The sequence below is a fragment of the Hemicordylus capensis genome, chromosome 5 (assembly GCF_027244095.1).
Source record: "Hemicordylus capensis ecotype Gifberg chromosome 5, rHemCap1.1.pri, whole genome shotgun sequence".
In the NCBI taxonomy this organism is placed as follows: Eukaryota; Metazoa; Chordata; class Lepidosauria; order Squamata; family Cordylidae; genus Hemicordylus; species Hemicordylus capensis.
The window spans coordinates 167,820,383-167,835,043 of NC_069661.1; the positions used below are offsets into that span (position 1 = coordinate 167,820,383).

General features: G+C 40.5%; 1 protein-coding gene across 2 annotated transcripts in view; it reads left to right on the forward strand.

Moving 5' to 3' along the window:
* Window positions 1–14,661, forward strand: part of AASS (aminoadipate-semialdehyde synthase) — a 49,748-nt gene that overhangs the window by 20,500 nt on the left and 14,587 nt on the right. For both annotated transcript variants that reach the window (XM_053255936.1, XM_053255937.1), the window contains 5 exons: window positions 7,035–7,156; window positions 10,063–10,192; window positions 11,816–11,926; window positions 12,473–12,581; window positions 13,505–13,645. In XM_053255936.1, the coding sequence (XP_053111911.1) occupies window positions 7,035–7,156; window positions 10,063–10,192; window positions 11,816–11,926; window positions 12,473–12,581; window positions 13,505–13,645 (613 nt within the window). The remainder of the gene's footprint in view (window positions 1–7,034; window positions 7,157–10,062; window positions 10,193–11,815; window positions 11,927–12,472; window positions 12,582–13,504; window positions 13,646–14,661) is intronic.

A 14,661-nucleotide genomic window follows, 5' to 3' on the forward strand; every position in this document is an offset into this window, starting at 1 on the left:
TAGTCTTGTTGGTTTGTTTCTGGTGGTGGCAGTAGCACAAATAGTGATTTGCTACTGCAGCTAAAGCAGCACCCAGGGCAAGCTGGCAATTCTCGTCTCCGGTCCTTACAGCAAGGAAAAGTCAGTGCTGTGTTGCATTGGCTTTTGCTTGCAGCTGTGGTAGGGAAAATAGTGATGACGGTTTCTAGGCCAGGAATGAGTCTCATTGCAAGTTCTGAGTCCCTTAAGCTCAGCCCTTTTGGGTTTATTGCTAGTGTAGTGATTCATCAGTTTATTTTATTTTTTTATTATTGATTGATTTGATTTGATTTGTATACCACCCTTCAAAAATGGCTCAGGACAGTTTACAATTAAAACAAACCACTAAAACAAATTTAAAAAACGTAACAATTTAAAAACAGTTTAAAACAGCAATTAAACAATTACAGTGATTAAAACCCCCAAAACTGGGTTTTGAATTTTAAAATAAACCAGATATTAAAACCCCCCAAATTTAGGAAGCTGAGAAAGCTTGGGTGAAAAGATGGGTTTTCAGGTGTTTTTTGAAAATTGCCAGGGATGGGGAGGATCGTATCTCAGCAGGGAGAGCATTCCACAATCTCGGGGCAGCAACCAAGAAGGCCCGTATCTGTGTAGTCACCAAACAAGTTGGCAGTAACTGGAGACGGACCTAGGGAGGTTCAAGCAATTTATTTGTTGAATTGAAGAAGTTGGAAGTCGATGGAAAGGAAATACTGGCGTTAGGCTGTGCATCTTGTCAGCTGCTGCTTTCCCCCTCCCTAATCCATTGCAGATGTTGCTCAATGAACAGGGAGCCACCAAGTTCAGCTCAGTGCCCTCTTCATGTAGGGCACTGCCTTGTTCACCCCTAAGGCCAGCCCTGCATATGCAATTAGTTAGCTTTTGGGTGTGAAAGCAAAATCTGTCCATTGAACAATCACAAGAGTAAATTCTTGAAGTGTAGAAAGATTCTAGTAGTTCCAACAAAGACTTTGTTGATAATATTTTGCTGGTAATTAGCACTGATATAGAGTTGAACATGGTCTAGCCTCTTCTCTAATGGCATTTGTTATTTTTCAAAGGGCAACATACACTGCCCTGTGGTCATTCTGCAGAAGGCACACACTTCTTCCTGGGAACAGTGTATCATGACACTTTCCCAGTAATTGAGAGAAAATGGATGAGAGAGATGCCCTTCTCTAATTGTACTGCATTCTCTCTCTGTGGCAGTTTTTTTAAAAAATTAATCATTTATTTTATATATTTAACCCCTTTTTATACCACCCCATATGCAACTCTCTGGGCAGTTCACAATCTAAAAACAACAATCAAAACAGCAACATAATTAAAACAGTTTAAAACACTCTCATCCCTCACCAACCGTGGTTTTCCCAATCACAGTTCTGAGTATCCACGATTGGGAAATTATGACCAGTCTCACCAACCACAACCTGAGTATCCGTGGTTTGGTGAGATTTTAAAGTGATTTGGGTTTTTTTTCCTGCAATTCGGGGGGGTTCAGAGATTTAATCCACTCATTTCTCTTTCTGACGCTGCCAACACCTTGCAATTTAAAGTGACTTTGAGTGGTTTTGGGGGGGGTTCAAAAGTGCCTTTGAGCAATCTTTAGGGGTTCAAAATTTTCCAGAGATTCAATTTGTTCAATCCCCTTTGCTTATTCTTGGTGATTTTAAGGGATTCTGGGTGATTTTTTGGCTCTTTTTGGAATTTTTTATTTGATTTCTTAGTCTTTTCACAACCGCAGTTCCCCTAACCCTGTTTCCCATTGGTTTCAATTGCTCACTAACCGCAAATTTGCCAATGATGAGGTTTTGCTGGAGCAGAACCCTTGCGTTTGGTAAGAGATAACTGTACTGATAAAAACTCTAAAACTGTAAACTTTAAAGCTACAAACTAGTTAATGCTGCTTTTTGAAAGGGGCTCCTGCCAAGGGCTCATTGCTCAGAGCCTTTGGATGGATAGGGTGGTATAGAAATGCAATAAATAAATAACTAGTCAGCCCTGTGTCTGACTCTGTGTGGGCTGCTTTTGAAGAACATGGATTTGTACTTGTAACTTTATTTCTGTACCTGACCAGACAAACAAAAATAGTAACAGCAGCAGTATACATGTTTGATAGAACTAAAATTAATATATATTAACATGAATAAAAATATCCACTAGTCCATAACCAACTAATCAGTCATAACCAACTTAAACATATCCTGTCTAATCTTACAAACTGCAGCACAGAATTTTGCAACCTTAATATAACTTTCCAAATTCAGACCAGAAAGTAACAAAGAAGCTTCAGAACATCCAGAGTATAAGGCTGGAGCGAAAAGTGACCCTCATAATTCTTGGTCAAGGGGACAGTTGAAAAGAACATGTTCGGTGGTTTCAATAGCACTAGAGGCACAAGGGTAGATTCTCTCATGAAAAGGAGTTTTCCTATTTCTCCCAAGTAATACTGCTGTGGGCAAAGCATCACGGTTCGCTAAGGTACAGGCCTTCTATGACTGAGAGTTGTTAAATTATTAAAAAATATGTTGCTGGATTCTACGTATAGTTTAATCTTCCCGAATTATAGTGTCTGGGGACCAAAGCAATATCATCCTGATGATCAACATCACTTATTCTTAGTTTGATGGAACCCTTAGCTCTCTCAGAGCCAATTGCCAAAAGTGATCCCATTGAAAGGCCATGAAATATAAATTTAGTCTCGAGGCGGTGCCGCAAAGAATGGAAGGAATCGGTTAACAATAAAGGAATTAATCCAACTGGGAAGACGTTTTAGCCAGTACCTGAATAAGGTGAGCCAGATGTTAGATTCTACCTTCAGCATTCCTACCTCCAGCCTAAGAACCACATTTGGGACACACTTTGGGATCTGAAGAATTTCCCTCAGAAATTTGGACTGAACTACTTCCAATAGGGAGGGATTAGAATATAATCCAAATTGAGCGGGAATATAATATGTTTCATTGGTTCACCCCCCCTCCTCCATTACTGTTATGCTCTGCTATGAGAAGAACAAAGACAGGTGAGCAGCCTTGTCTTCCTCTAGTGCATATTGGGGTTTTTTTTAAAAAAGTTTTTTTAAAGGAATACAAAGGGAAGTGAAATAATCATAGTTTGAGCATATGATTTCCATGGTTGTGCCATGGCAACCATAGACATTTGTATTGGGTGCATAGTTCAGCATCCTGGAATCTCATTTTTCATGTAATACTTGTGAAGTTTTTTCCTACCTCAAATGCAGTGGTGGCTGGTGGGCATGAGGGCTAGTGGGCTGGAGGAGAGCCTACTCACCAAAACAGGAGCTTTCCCACCCCCACCTCCCCACACCCCGCCATGCTTTCCTCCATGCTGGTGGGGGAAAATCCTGCTGACATGTTGGAAAGCAGGGAGGCAAGCAGAAAAGCGGGGGGAGGGGGGGAATAAACCAGAAACAGTGGGAAGCAGGGCAAAAGGAAGAAACCAGAAAGTGGGAAGGCAGCAGAAACCAGAAATGGGGGAGAAAGCTGAAATCAGGGACCAGAAGGCAAAAAGGGGGGAGAAGCAGAAGGCAGGGACCAAAAGGCAGGGACGGGGTGGGGGGAGGCAGGGGCAAAAAGGCAAAAGACAGGAAGCAGAGAGCAAGCAAGCAAGCAAGCAAACAAACAAAAAGATGGTCTGGAGGAAGCCAGGACTTGAATCCCGCCAAGCAAACAAAACAGACCAACCAACCAGAGAACTAGGCAGCCAGCAAATGCAGTACAGGCAGGAACTATTATTCCTGAGAGAGGAATAATAGCAGGAACTGTTGTTCCTGGGAGGCAGTACAGGCTGCCTGTACTGGTGAGTTTGAGTTTCTCTGTGAGCTTGTTTGTTTGGGGAGGGCACAGCCCCTCCTGCCCTTACTGATGAACCCCCTATTTCCCCCTGGTAGTTGGGGAGAAGCTGAGCAGGATGTGCAAGGCTTTGGTGGCAGGGTTGTAGTGCCCAACCTCTGTTGCTTCTCATGACTAGGAGAAGCAGAATATATTATGTAGATTTGCTTCATTTTAATAATTCATACAGACTATGTAGAATAGAACTTTTCTTGGTACACAATTCATATACTGTATAACTATTATACTCTGGGTTCTCTTTAGATCGTATAAATCTTTTGTATAAATCGTATATAACTATTACAGTGCAGAGCCTACCTTTTCCTTTGTAGAAGTCAGCGAATGGTGTAAAACAGTAGCCAGAAAATGAACATAGGAAGTAACAGAAAATGAACATAGGAAGCTGTCATATACTGAGTCAGACCATTGGTCCATCTAGCTTAGTATTGTCTGCTCTGACTGGCAGCAGCTTTCCAAGGTTTTCAGGCTGGAGTATTTTGCAGCCCTTACCGGATTTGCTAAGGATAGAACCTGGGACTTCCTGCATGCAAAGCATTGCCTGCTTGTCATATTATTCGTGCTTGCTAATATAGCTAAGTTTTCAAGAAAATACCAGTGGTGAACATTGTACTGGTGAAAATGTTGCCCTTGACGACATAGGTGTTATATGCCGTAGATATTGTCTCTTCTCACATTTTCTTTTGCTATCTTCACAATTGCCTGAGGATGCTGATATCACCAGGGAGCCAGGTTGAAAAAGAGGAATGGTTTGGTGGCAGACTCGCCCACAACGGTGGAACTGCCTCACTTTGGAGGCACATAAAAATTCTGTATCTTTGAACATCTTATGGAAGTTTTGAAAGACTTATTTGTTTTGCTGACTTCTGAAAGTCAGGGATAGGTTGGCCAATGGTTGGGTGAATTTTAGTTTGCTTGATTTGTATTCTGTTCCATTCTAATTTTATTGAGGGACATTGCATTGAGGAGTGCTTATATATTACATGACCAATCATGAGTAATTTAACTAGCTGCGTGAATATTGAACATTGTTTCTCAGTTTGTCATGCAGCAACACATTTTGGCCAGTTCCATACTAAAGGTAAAGTGTGCCATCAAGTAGATTTTGACTCCTGGTGCCCACAGACTGCTGTTGTTTTCTTTTGGTATAATACAGGAGGGGTTTACCATTGCCTCCTCCTGCCTAGTATGAGATGATGCCTTTCAGCATCTTCCTATGTCACTGCTGCCTGATATAGGTGTTTCCCATAGTCTTGAAAAAATACCAGTGGGGATTTGAACCGGCAACCTTCTGCTTGTTAGTCAAGCATTTCCCTGCTGCGCCACTTAAGATGACCGGTTCTATACTAGGTACCATGTTTACTTTGTTTCATATGAATATGCATCATCTTTCCCTATGTGGCAAAGCTGCGATTTCTAGATATTTATAAAGGTGGATGAACAGTGCAGCATTTTGCACCTCCCCTTCAAGAAATCTTGCCTGTTCTGCAGTTCACAGAATAGCTTTTTACATCTTTGATACTTCTTAGCTTTTGTTGATAAAGAAAATGAAGACAAGCCTCAAGCTCCATTTCTAAAAAGAAACATATTGGGGCCCAAGCTTGTCTGCAAGACACACCTGTAGGGAGCTGTTTCCTATATGCACATGTGTAAGGACTTGCAATTATTGCCCAGTGTGATAGAAATGCTTTCTTTAGCATCTGTTCTGGAGCATCCCTGGGCAGATTCAGATGTAGTGCTAAACTTCACTAAAGCCAAGCTCTGTGCAACTTCGGTCAGCCCCAGGAGCACATGAGCTTGAACTTCTTTTCTAGGCAGCTTCACTGGTTACCAGTCCACTTCCAGGCTACATTTAAGGTACTGGTCTTGACCATCAAAGCCCTACATGGCTTAAAGCCCTACGTGAATCTGCCAGAGCTCTCCATTCAGCATCCCAGGACCTGCTCATGGCTCCGGCACTAACTGAGGTCTCATTGGTGAGGACTAAAGACAGGGCCTTTTCAGTTGTGGCCCCTTGACTTTAGAATGCTCCACCATGCTCCCTCAGGGTTTTAAAGAAATTATTGAAGACCCATTTTTTAAGAAAGGCATTTTGACCTTTTAGCTGTAACTATGTCTATCTGATGGACTTTTAACCTTTTTAATCTCTTACCTTTTTAATGTTTTAACTTGTAATTTTAAATTTTGGCTTTGAGATTTGTTTTTAGTTTTTCTATTGGTTTTCTATTGTGTTTATTGATTTCATTAGTTGCCCTGAGCAGTAGTGTTCTGGAAGGGCGGGATATAAATATTGTAAATAAATAAATAGCTTCTGCAATCCCAGAATATCCTAATCTAGAAAGTAAGTAGAGGATCTTGTAGGCATAATTCTGCTGGGGCTGGGAGATGTTGCAACTTCACCCAAACTTCTCTCTACATCTGAATCCTCCCTCTCTATTATTTATTCAGAATTCAGGATTACATTGGACTGAGTTCTAGGCTTGAGCCCTTTTTCAGTTTTGGATGAAATTAAGCCTTGAGAGTGTTCTCTTTTCTTTTTGCATGTTTTTGAAGGAGATGAGGGTGGGCAGATGTTGCTGTTTCACGTGGTGGGAAATGTTTTAATGCTAGTCCTGCTCATTTTAGCATGCCCTGCTGACAAATGGAACAGTGCTGGTGCTATTATAATATCTTGGTCTGTGTTTAAAGGCATGCATCTGTGTTGACCACATGGTAGTTAAACACAGGGGTGTGTAAACTGAAAGTGTAGCATCTCAAGTCACATCATGTTTCCCTAAGATGATTGCAATGCATGGTTTTTTAGGCTGATGAGTAATTTTTATTGGCATTGGTACAAACATGAACAAGCAGAGTAGCAGTAAATGCTAGAGATTATGTGGGGCAGGCAGAGACATAATTCTTTTGTGTAAACCGCCATGTGATGGAAGTTTATGGCAGTATACAAATGTATCAAATATTGTACACTGTTGGGCTGGCTTCCTTTCAGCTAATGTTGACCGAGCTTTGAATGACAAGAGTTCAAACCATCCCACTAATCTAAGATGAGCTCGTATCACGAACAGCCATTTTAACTGAACGTTTGTTAAAATGATTGTTGGAGCCTGTTGCTGATGTAGTCTCTCTACTAAATGTTGTATCTTCTAGGGAGTACGCTCAGTCACTGACCATGGATAAGAAGAAGAAGATCTTGTTACTTGGATCAGGCTATGTCTCTGGGCCTGTGATTGAATACCTCACTCGAGACCCCAACGTTGAAATAACAGCAGGTTTGTAGGACTATAACCTTAGAATTACAAAGTGCCTGAAATTACAAAAAACATGCTTTGTGTATGTAAATATTGCACGCATACAAAGCACGCAGAGAAGTACAGATCCAAGAAACAGGCACCCTCAAGTGTGTGGATGCTGATTTTTTTTAGTTATGTCTTAAGAAGCTGGTAAAAGCAGAAAGGCAAGCAAATGTCTTCCATGGATTAAGTTTTATCTTCTGTGTGTCCTGAAGACACAGATAATCGTGATATTTATGACTATATTAGAGATAATTGCCTGAGTTGGAAGTAAACTCTATAATCCCCTTTGGGAATCCAGATTTTCAACCTATTCTATAGTACAATTATTTGCTTCTAAGTCTTGTTCTTTGAAGCCATTGTGTTTCCTTCTGCTTGTATACATTGTTATGCACATGGTATGGATTTTTCCAGATCACGCACTAGCATTATTTGAGGGACATAATAAATTTGTGGATATTTCAGACTACTTTTCTTTGCCTTCTAACTTCTAAGCTTTTCAGAAACATTTTTCAAGATCTCTACAATCACGAGATCTAGAAACACAGTTTCTCTCTCTTTAAAATCAAGGTTTAAAGTTTCAATTCTTAATATAAGCTATGAAGTTGAACAAAAGTCTCTTGGAGAGCACACATGGCCTGCGGGCCATTGCCATCTCTATTGGTGAAGACTGTTGGAGTGACTGAGCTGATTGGCTTATGATTTCTAAGACCTAGCACATATTTCATTTGTTGATCCTCTTGAATTCCCCCTCACTGCCAAAAGTTTTTTCATTGTGCCTTCATCCTAGAATAGGTGATGTTTTGTCTTCATGAGTTAGCTTAGTTTTATTTTGGGTATTGTATAGCTCTTGCATACATTTCAGTTGTATGCCAATTAAAACTTCTTCCTGCATTGTCATCACTTGCTTTGTGCATCAGAATAATCAAGAATTATTCTAAGTGGTGTTTCCTGCTGCATAAGTGGTGGATGTAGCCCACCCCCCATCCACGAACATCCTCTTACTACAGCACCTTTTGAAAGAAAGAGAGAAAGCAAGATATTTGGAAGAGGAGAAATGAACAGCAAAAGAAAAAGAGACAGACAGATGGGGAGTGACAGAAAACAAGGGAAGGAAGGAAGGGGGAAATGAGAGACAAAGAGAGGAAGCAATAGAAATGGAGGTGCTTTGCAAAGAATGGGGAAGAGTGAGAGAAGGTTTCAGTATATGCTTTGTATAAGCTTATGTAGATCGAATGGTAACAGCTTTCATCTTCTATTTTCAAATTCTTTTTCTCTTTTGTATCCTTGCTCACTAAACTCCATAGCTCTAACTACATAAAAACTTAGTTTTCACTGCACCATTTATTTTTGCACTGCACAAGAATAAACCTTAGAATATAATGGATTCTTTAGAGGGATTGTTTTGCTTGTTTTTTGTAGACAGAGGGGACTATATATTGTCTTTTAAAAACAGCTGAATTGTTCTTTTTTGTTGTGTGATTAGTCCTCACTTTTCGGATGTGTTTTGGATATTTCTCTAATTAAAACAAATAGACGAGCAAGAACTTTGAGATATTTGTATGAAAGGTTGAAGGACAAACTTTTCCGCATAATCTCTTCCCTAAGCAGGCTTCTTTGGAGATATACTTGTAGTTGGATTTAGTGCTTTGCTTTTGACTTAAATGAATGTACGTAATTCACTTATGACTCTTATCTGGCCTAGGGCTGCAAGTTGTGCATGCATAGCAGCATAATCTTTCTGAGCTGTGTTTTGCTCCTCATCATACTTCATGCCTGTAGTTCTTATTGTACAACTGAGAAGCTTTGAAAGAGCATTTTTCCTTTACATGGTTTTTTTTAGAAGAAAATTATTTAAAAGGCTTCAGCAATGTAATTTTTAGTTCTTTGAATTCCACTTTACCCATTTAATTTGATTTTTTTCCATTTTGTAGGCAACTGTGTTATGTAGATCTGTCTCAAATTCAGTGGCTGATAGCCTGACTAAATTATTCAGTACTACTACTAAGGAGTTTCTCTAAAGGACTACTAAATTTAAGTAGGAATCCTGTTAGTAAATTAGTCAGGATGTCAGCCAGTGTCATGTTTAGGTAGCACAGCTGTAGGTGGGTTTTTGTTTTTACTTTCAAAGGAAATGAAGAATAGTTTACATTTGCTCACTATGAAGTGCTGGTTGGCCAGTCCCACTGCCACCTTTGTGTTGACTCAATAGCTTTGTTATATACTAATTAAAAAGTTTATACTTCATCTTTATCTGGAAGAGGGATCGACAGCTATACAGCCTGTGTATTGGAAATACAGGCAAACCTCAGTACTCATGGGGGTTCCGTTCTTCGCCTGCTACCGCAGGTAATGAACCCATGAGTAATGAGGCATTATGCCTATGGGAAGTGTGGGGTTAGGTTCCAGAATGGATGAAATATGTGGAAAACCAGCTTAGAAACATCTTTTTAAAACACATGAAATTGCTTACCGTACAGTGCTCCGCAGGGTTTTCATGTGCCCAGGAATGCCCACAAAAGCACTAAATGCCCCCCCAAACCACAAACAATCATGGAAAAATATATTTTAAAGAAATGAGCCACAAAATGGCGACTAGAAGTGACCTCCGCAGTCACTTCTGGCCCTCTAGGAATCGCGGATACATGGGTTTTAACCCTTTTGTATCTATGGATAATGAAAATCGCTGTCAGTTAGACTCCTGCAGATAAGTGACACCATGGATGGTGAGTTCATGAATAGAGAGGTTTCCCTGTAAGGCACATACAAAGCAAGAAGGTTTATGAGTGAAAATGGTCATGGAGGACACCTAGCTTAATGGTAAGGGCTGGAGAGTGAAATGTTTCTGTGTACTTATTTCAGCCAATGTTCTTGCTCTACAATAGCATCCATCATGAAGAATCAACTTCAGCAGCTAACTAAGAAATACAGCAGTGTTGTTCCTGTTGTTGTGGATGTCACTGAAGATGAAGAGAAATTATCATCAATGGTGAAGAAACACAATCTTGTTATCAGGTCATTGTTTTGATGATCATCACATCCTTTGGCAGTTGCAAATGGTGGAAGCAGGTGGTATCAGGCTAGCTCTTGGTCACTTTACTTACATGGTTGCTGTGGTGATGGTGAGAAGAATGCTAGGTTTCAGCACTTTGTGTCATTTCACACATTACCTTTGTAAAGCTGTATGTTTAATAAGTGTGTGAGACAAATACTTTCTTTCAGTTAGAATTACATGTATAACAGGTAATGCATAGAGTGTCCCCAAGAGTATGCTTGGAAGCCCCTCTCTCTCACACTGATGTACTCTGAACCTGCCCCCACCCTCTTGTCTGCACTTACAGTATGCAAGGAGAGTCCCACACAGTTCAACATTCTGTGCAAGGAGAGTTCCACCCTTGATGTGGAATGCTGGTGCCTCAGTGTTCCACATCATGGGGAGGACTTTGGAAGTGGGGTTTCAAAGTGCATCAACACTTCAGAGCATGCTCTTGGTGACGCTATACACAAATACAGGATCCCTGCTTTGTATAATGCCTGCAGATTATTAGGGACACACCAGTACTGGTTGTGGAACCCCGCTTTCTGTATACTCTATGGAAAATGCAAGCTTTCTACCATAAAGTGTGTGTGACTGCAGTCAGATTATTAAAATATGTCCTGGGTTGTTTATATAATAAAGGGCTACTTCTTCAGGGTTTTTTTTAATTTTAAAAATATTTTATGCTTTTCCAGTAACAAATAATCATTTTGACAGTCATTAATCTGAATTATGTTCTGGCAATGGACATATTCTGAGGGGCTTGAGAAGATGCAAGGGATGTATCGTTCCTCCTCTCTCAGTAGATTCTGCTTCTACTATTGCTATTTATCACTTGTTTCATGCTCATGATGTTCTCCATACTTACAAAATCTAAATGTGGTTCAGTACCTTCTTAGAAAAATTACTTTAGCACATCATAAAACCAAAGTTTTATAGCTTTGGTTTTAGAGTTTTTATTGTATTTTAAATTGTTTTAATTATGTTAATGTTTTAATGGTTTTATATTTTGAACCGCCCAGGGACTTTTTTGTATGGGGCAGTATATAAATGTACTCAAACAAATAAAATCATCAGTATTTATCCTGCTCTTCCTCTAAGGAGCTCAGGGTAATTTACATGGTCTTCTCCCTATATTCCACAATTTTATCCATATAACTGTCTTGTGGACTAGATTACTGGCAGATAGTGTTTGGCCCAAGTTCATCCAGTACACTTCATGAATTTGAACCCAGGTCTTCCAAGTACAACACTCCACCTATTTCATCACAGTATTTCTCATTTTATGTTAAGCAATCAAGGTGGCACTGGTGAAAACATCTGGAATTGATAGGCAAGAAGGGGAGGGCGCAGGGAAGGGCGGCAACAAATGTGCCTTGTATTGAGCCATCTACTCATTTCATCACTGTCTTCTCAGACTGGAAATTGCTGTCAGAGAGGTCTCACAGAGATGTTTTCCCCAGTCCTGCTGCCTAGGACCCCTTGCTGGTGACTTTCCTCTTCTGGAGGAAAGAACCTTCTTTGGTACACGAGGAAAGGCCAGGCTAAACTAGGCTAGAATTTTCTAGTGTATAGTCTTCTTTCTCCTTTTATCTCTTTAGCCTGCTGCCTTATTCATTCCATCCATTGGTTGCCAAGAAGTGCATTGACAACAAAGTGAATTTGGTAACTGCCAGTTACCTGACACCTGCTATGAAAGAACTACAGGAAAGGTAGGTCTGAGGAGAAGCCTTCTTGTGTTCTAGCAGAGTTTTCAGCATCTCTCATGCATATTTCTTGACCTGGAGCCAGAACACACGTTAAAAAAATGGCATCCCTGAGACAAGTCCACCCCCGCTTGGGTTCCATCTCTGGCACAGGTGACCTTCAGCAACCATTGATCATTGACGGCCCCCTCGAAATCCACTGTTGGGTCAAATCCATGAAATTGGTAACAGTCTTAAGGGGAGGCAACCTAGTTTAAGGCTTCCAGCCCAAAATTAAGGGGAAAGGCGTGTGTGTGTGTTAAAAGTAGATGGAGAAACCACACTTAAGTTCTTCCAGCCTGGGACCCTGAATGGATCAAAGATGGCTTGCCCCTCTTTGCTCTACTGCATGGTTAACCAACTTGTAAAGGAACACTGAAATGCGATAGGCTTGGTTTAGCCCTCCATCCATGCACACATGTGGTTTGTGAACCAAAACATCTTATTGGCACTGTTCTGGTCCATAGAAATGCCTTGTTATGGCATTTTGATTTGAACTCTCTTTCATTTTAGTGCAGAGGCTGCTGGCATTACTGTTATCAGTGAAGTGGGCTTGGATCCTGGCCTTGATCATATGCTGGCAATGGAGTGCATTGATAAAGCAAAAGAAGTGGGAGCTACGGTAAGGTATTAAATGATAAATCTGGTGAAATTTATCCTCTTGACCAAAATACTTTTTGTTTTGTTGTGAAAACTAAATTCAAAGAAGTCTCTTCCCTGCTGCTGCTGTATGAGATGGCCTCTAGCTTAGATAACTTTAAAAAGGCTAAGACAAATTCATGGAGGAGAGGGCTGTCTCTGGCTATTAGTCATGATTGTGTAGAACTTCCATGTTTAGAGGTGGTTTACCTTTGAATACTAGTTACTAAGGGGTGACCTCTATAGCTTTCATAGCCTACTTCTGGGCTTCCCAAAGGCATCTGGTTGAGTATTATGGAGAACTGAATGCTGGAATTAATAGACCTTTGGTCTGATCCATCAGGGCTCTTCTTAAGATCTTGGAATTTCTTCCCTTTTCTGTGCGGTATCAGGTTATTGTGGTGGAGATGAACGGTAGTACATTTCCTTTGACTGTAGCATTTGGAATGTAATACATTAACTGGATCCCCTTGTGTGATTAAATCTCATTGAAACTATGGCTCAAGATAGTTGGGACTATCATAAATCCCATTGCATTAAGTGGTGCTTGGTCATAACTAACTATAGCTGGACTGGGCCAGTGAGGTTTAAATGTGTGTGAAAAGTTCTGTATGAATGTCCAGAAAGTGAACTGTGTTGCTTTGTGGCTATTATGTATGTATTCTGCAGAATATGTAATTCTTAATCTTTTTGCTGTGATCTGTTTCTGAAAGGTCTAGTGTAAGTGGAGTAATGAGCTCAGTGAGATTTTAAAGTAAATTATATCTTTCTGTAGGTGAATGGAAAAGGGGATTTTAGATATATCAGTAATGAATGCTACAAAGAAAAGCAGTGTTTGCTTTCTTTGCAGTCTGTATTAGATGCTTCTCAATTAATTGATGGTAACCGAAGTCTTGTCTTCACCAGGTGGAATCCTATACTTCCTTCTGTGGTGGCCTGCCTGCTCCAGAGCATTCTGACAACCCCCTCCGCTATAAATTCAGCTGGAATCCACTGGGGGTCCTGCTGAATACAGTTCAACCTGCCACATTTTTACAAGATGGAGAGGTGAAATAATTGGTTTGTCTGTAAAAATGCAAGGATGGGGTATTGTTAAGTCCAATATCTAGGATTTGTAGTACTATTTTATCCTTCTGGAGTGAAAACACGACCTCAGATTAACTCATTTTTACTCTGTTAGGACCAGTGCATATATGACAGAGTAACAGAGGATTGCACACTCCCTTCCCACAAGTCCTTTCGAGGACAAATTTCCCCTCCTGCAATTTTCCGCTCCTGGTGGGATACATTGTCATTGTCAATCAGTGGTAAAATTTCCATAGTTCTGCTCAAGATTTGCCTGGGTATGGGGTTGTAACTCAAAGGCAGAGAACCTGCTTTGCTTGCAGAAGGTTCCAATTTCAATCTCTGGTATCTCCAGGTAGGGCTGGGAATGACTCCTGCCTAGAATCTTGGAGCACCACTGCCAGTCAGTGTATACAATACTGAGCTGGATGGACCGATGGTCTGACTCTGTATCGGGCAGCTTCCTGTATTCCAGAGGCCAATGCTTATCATGAAGAGTTTGGATACTTTGCTCTTAGGATCCAGTCGGAGTGTAGAACTAGCTCATATTAAATGAAGAGGTGTGAAGCCCTATGAAATACTCTCTCCACACCACTTCTCATAGTCTGTGGTGTACAGTGGTCTGACTTGGTAATGATAGTACCATCATTAGAACTGGACCAATACATCTTGTATGAGAAAACTCCCTACTATGTGACAATACCAGGGACCATGGTCCAGGGTTCTGTATGTTTAGAATAGGCTTAGTGGACTGTGTGTGTATTTGAATATTTATATTTATTTATTTATTTATTTATTTCTATACCTCTCTTCCAAAAAATGGATCAGGGCGGTTTATACAGAGAAATAATAAATAAATAAGATGGATCCCTGTTCCCAAAGGGTTCACAATCTAAAAGAAACATAAGATAGACACCAACAACAGTCACTGGAGGTACTGTGCTGGGAGTGAAGAGGGCCAGTTAGTCTTCCCCTGCTAAATAAAGAGAATCACCACA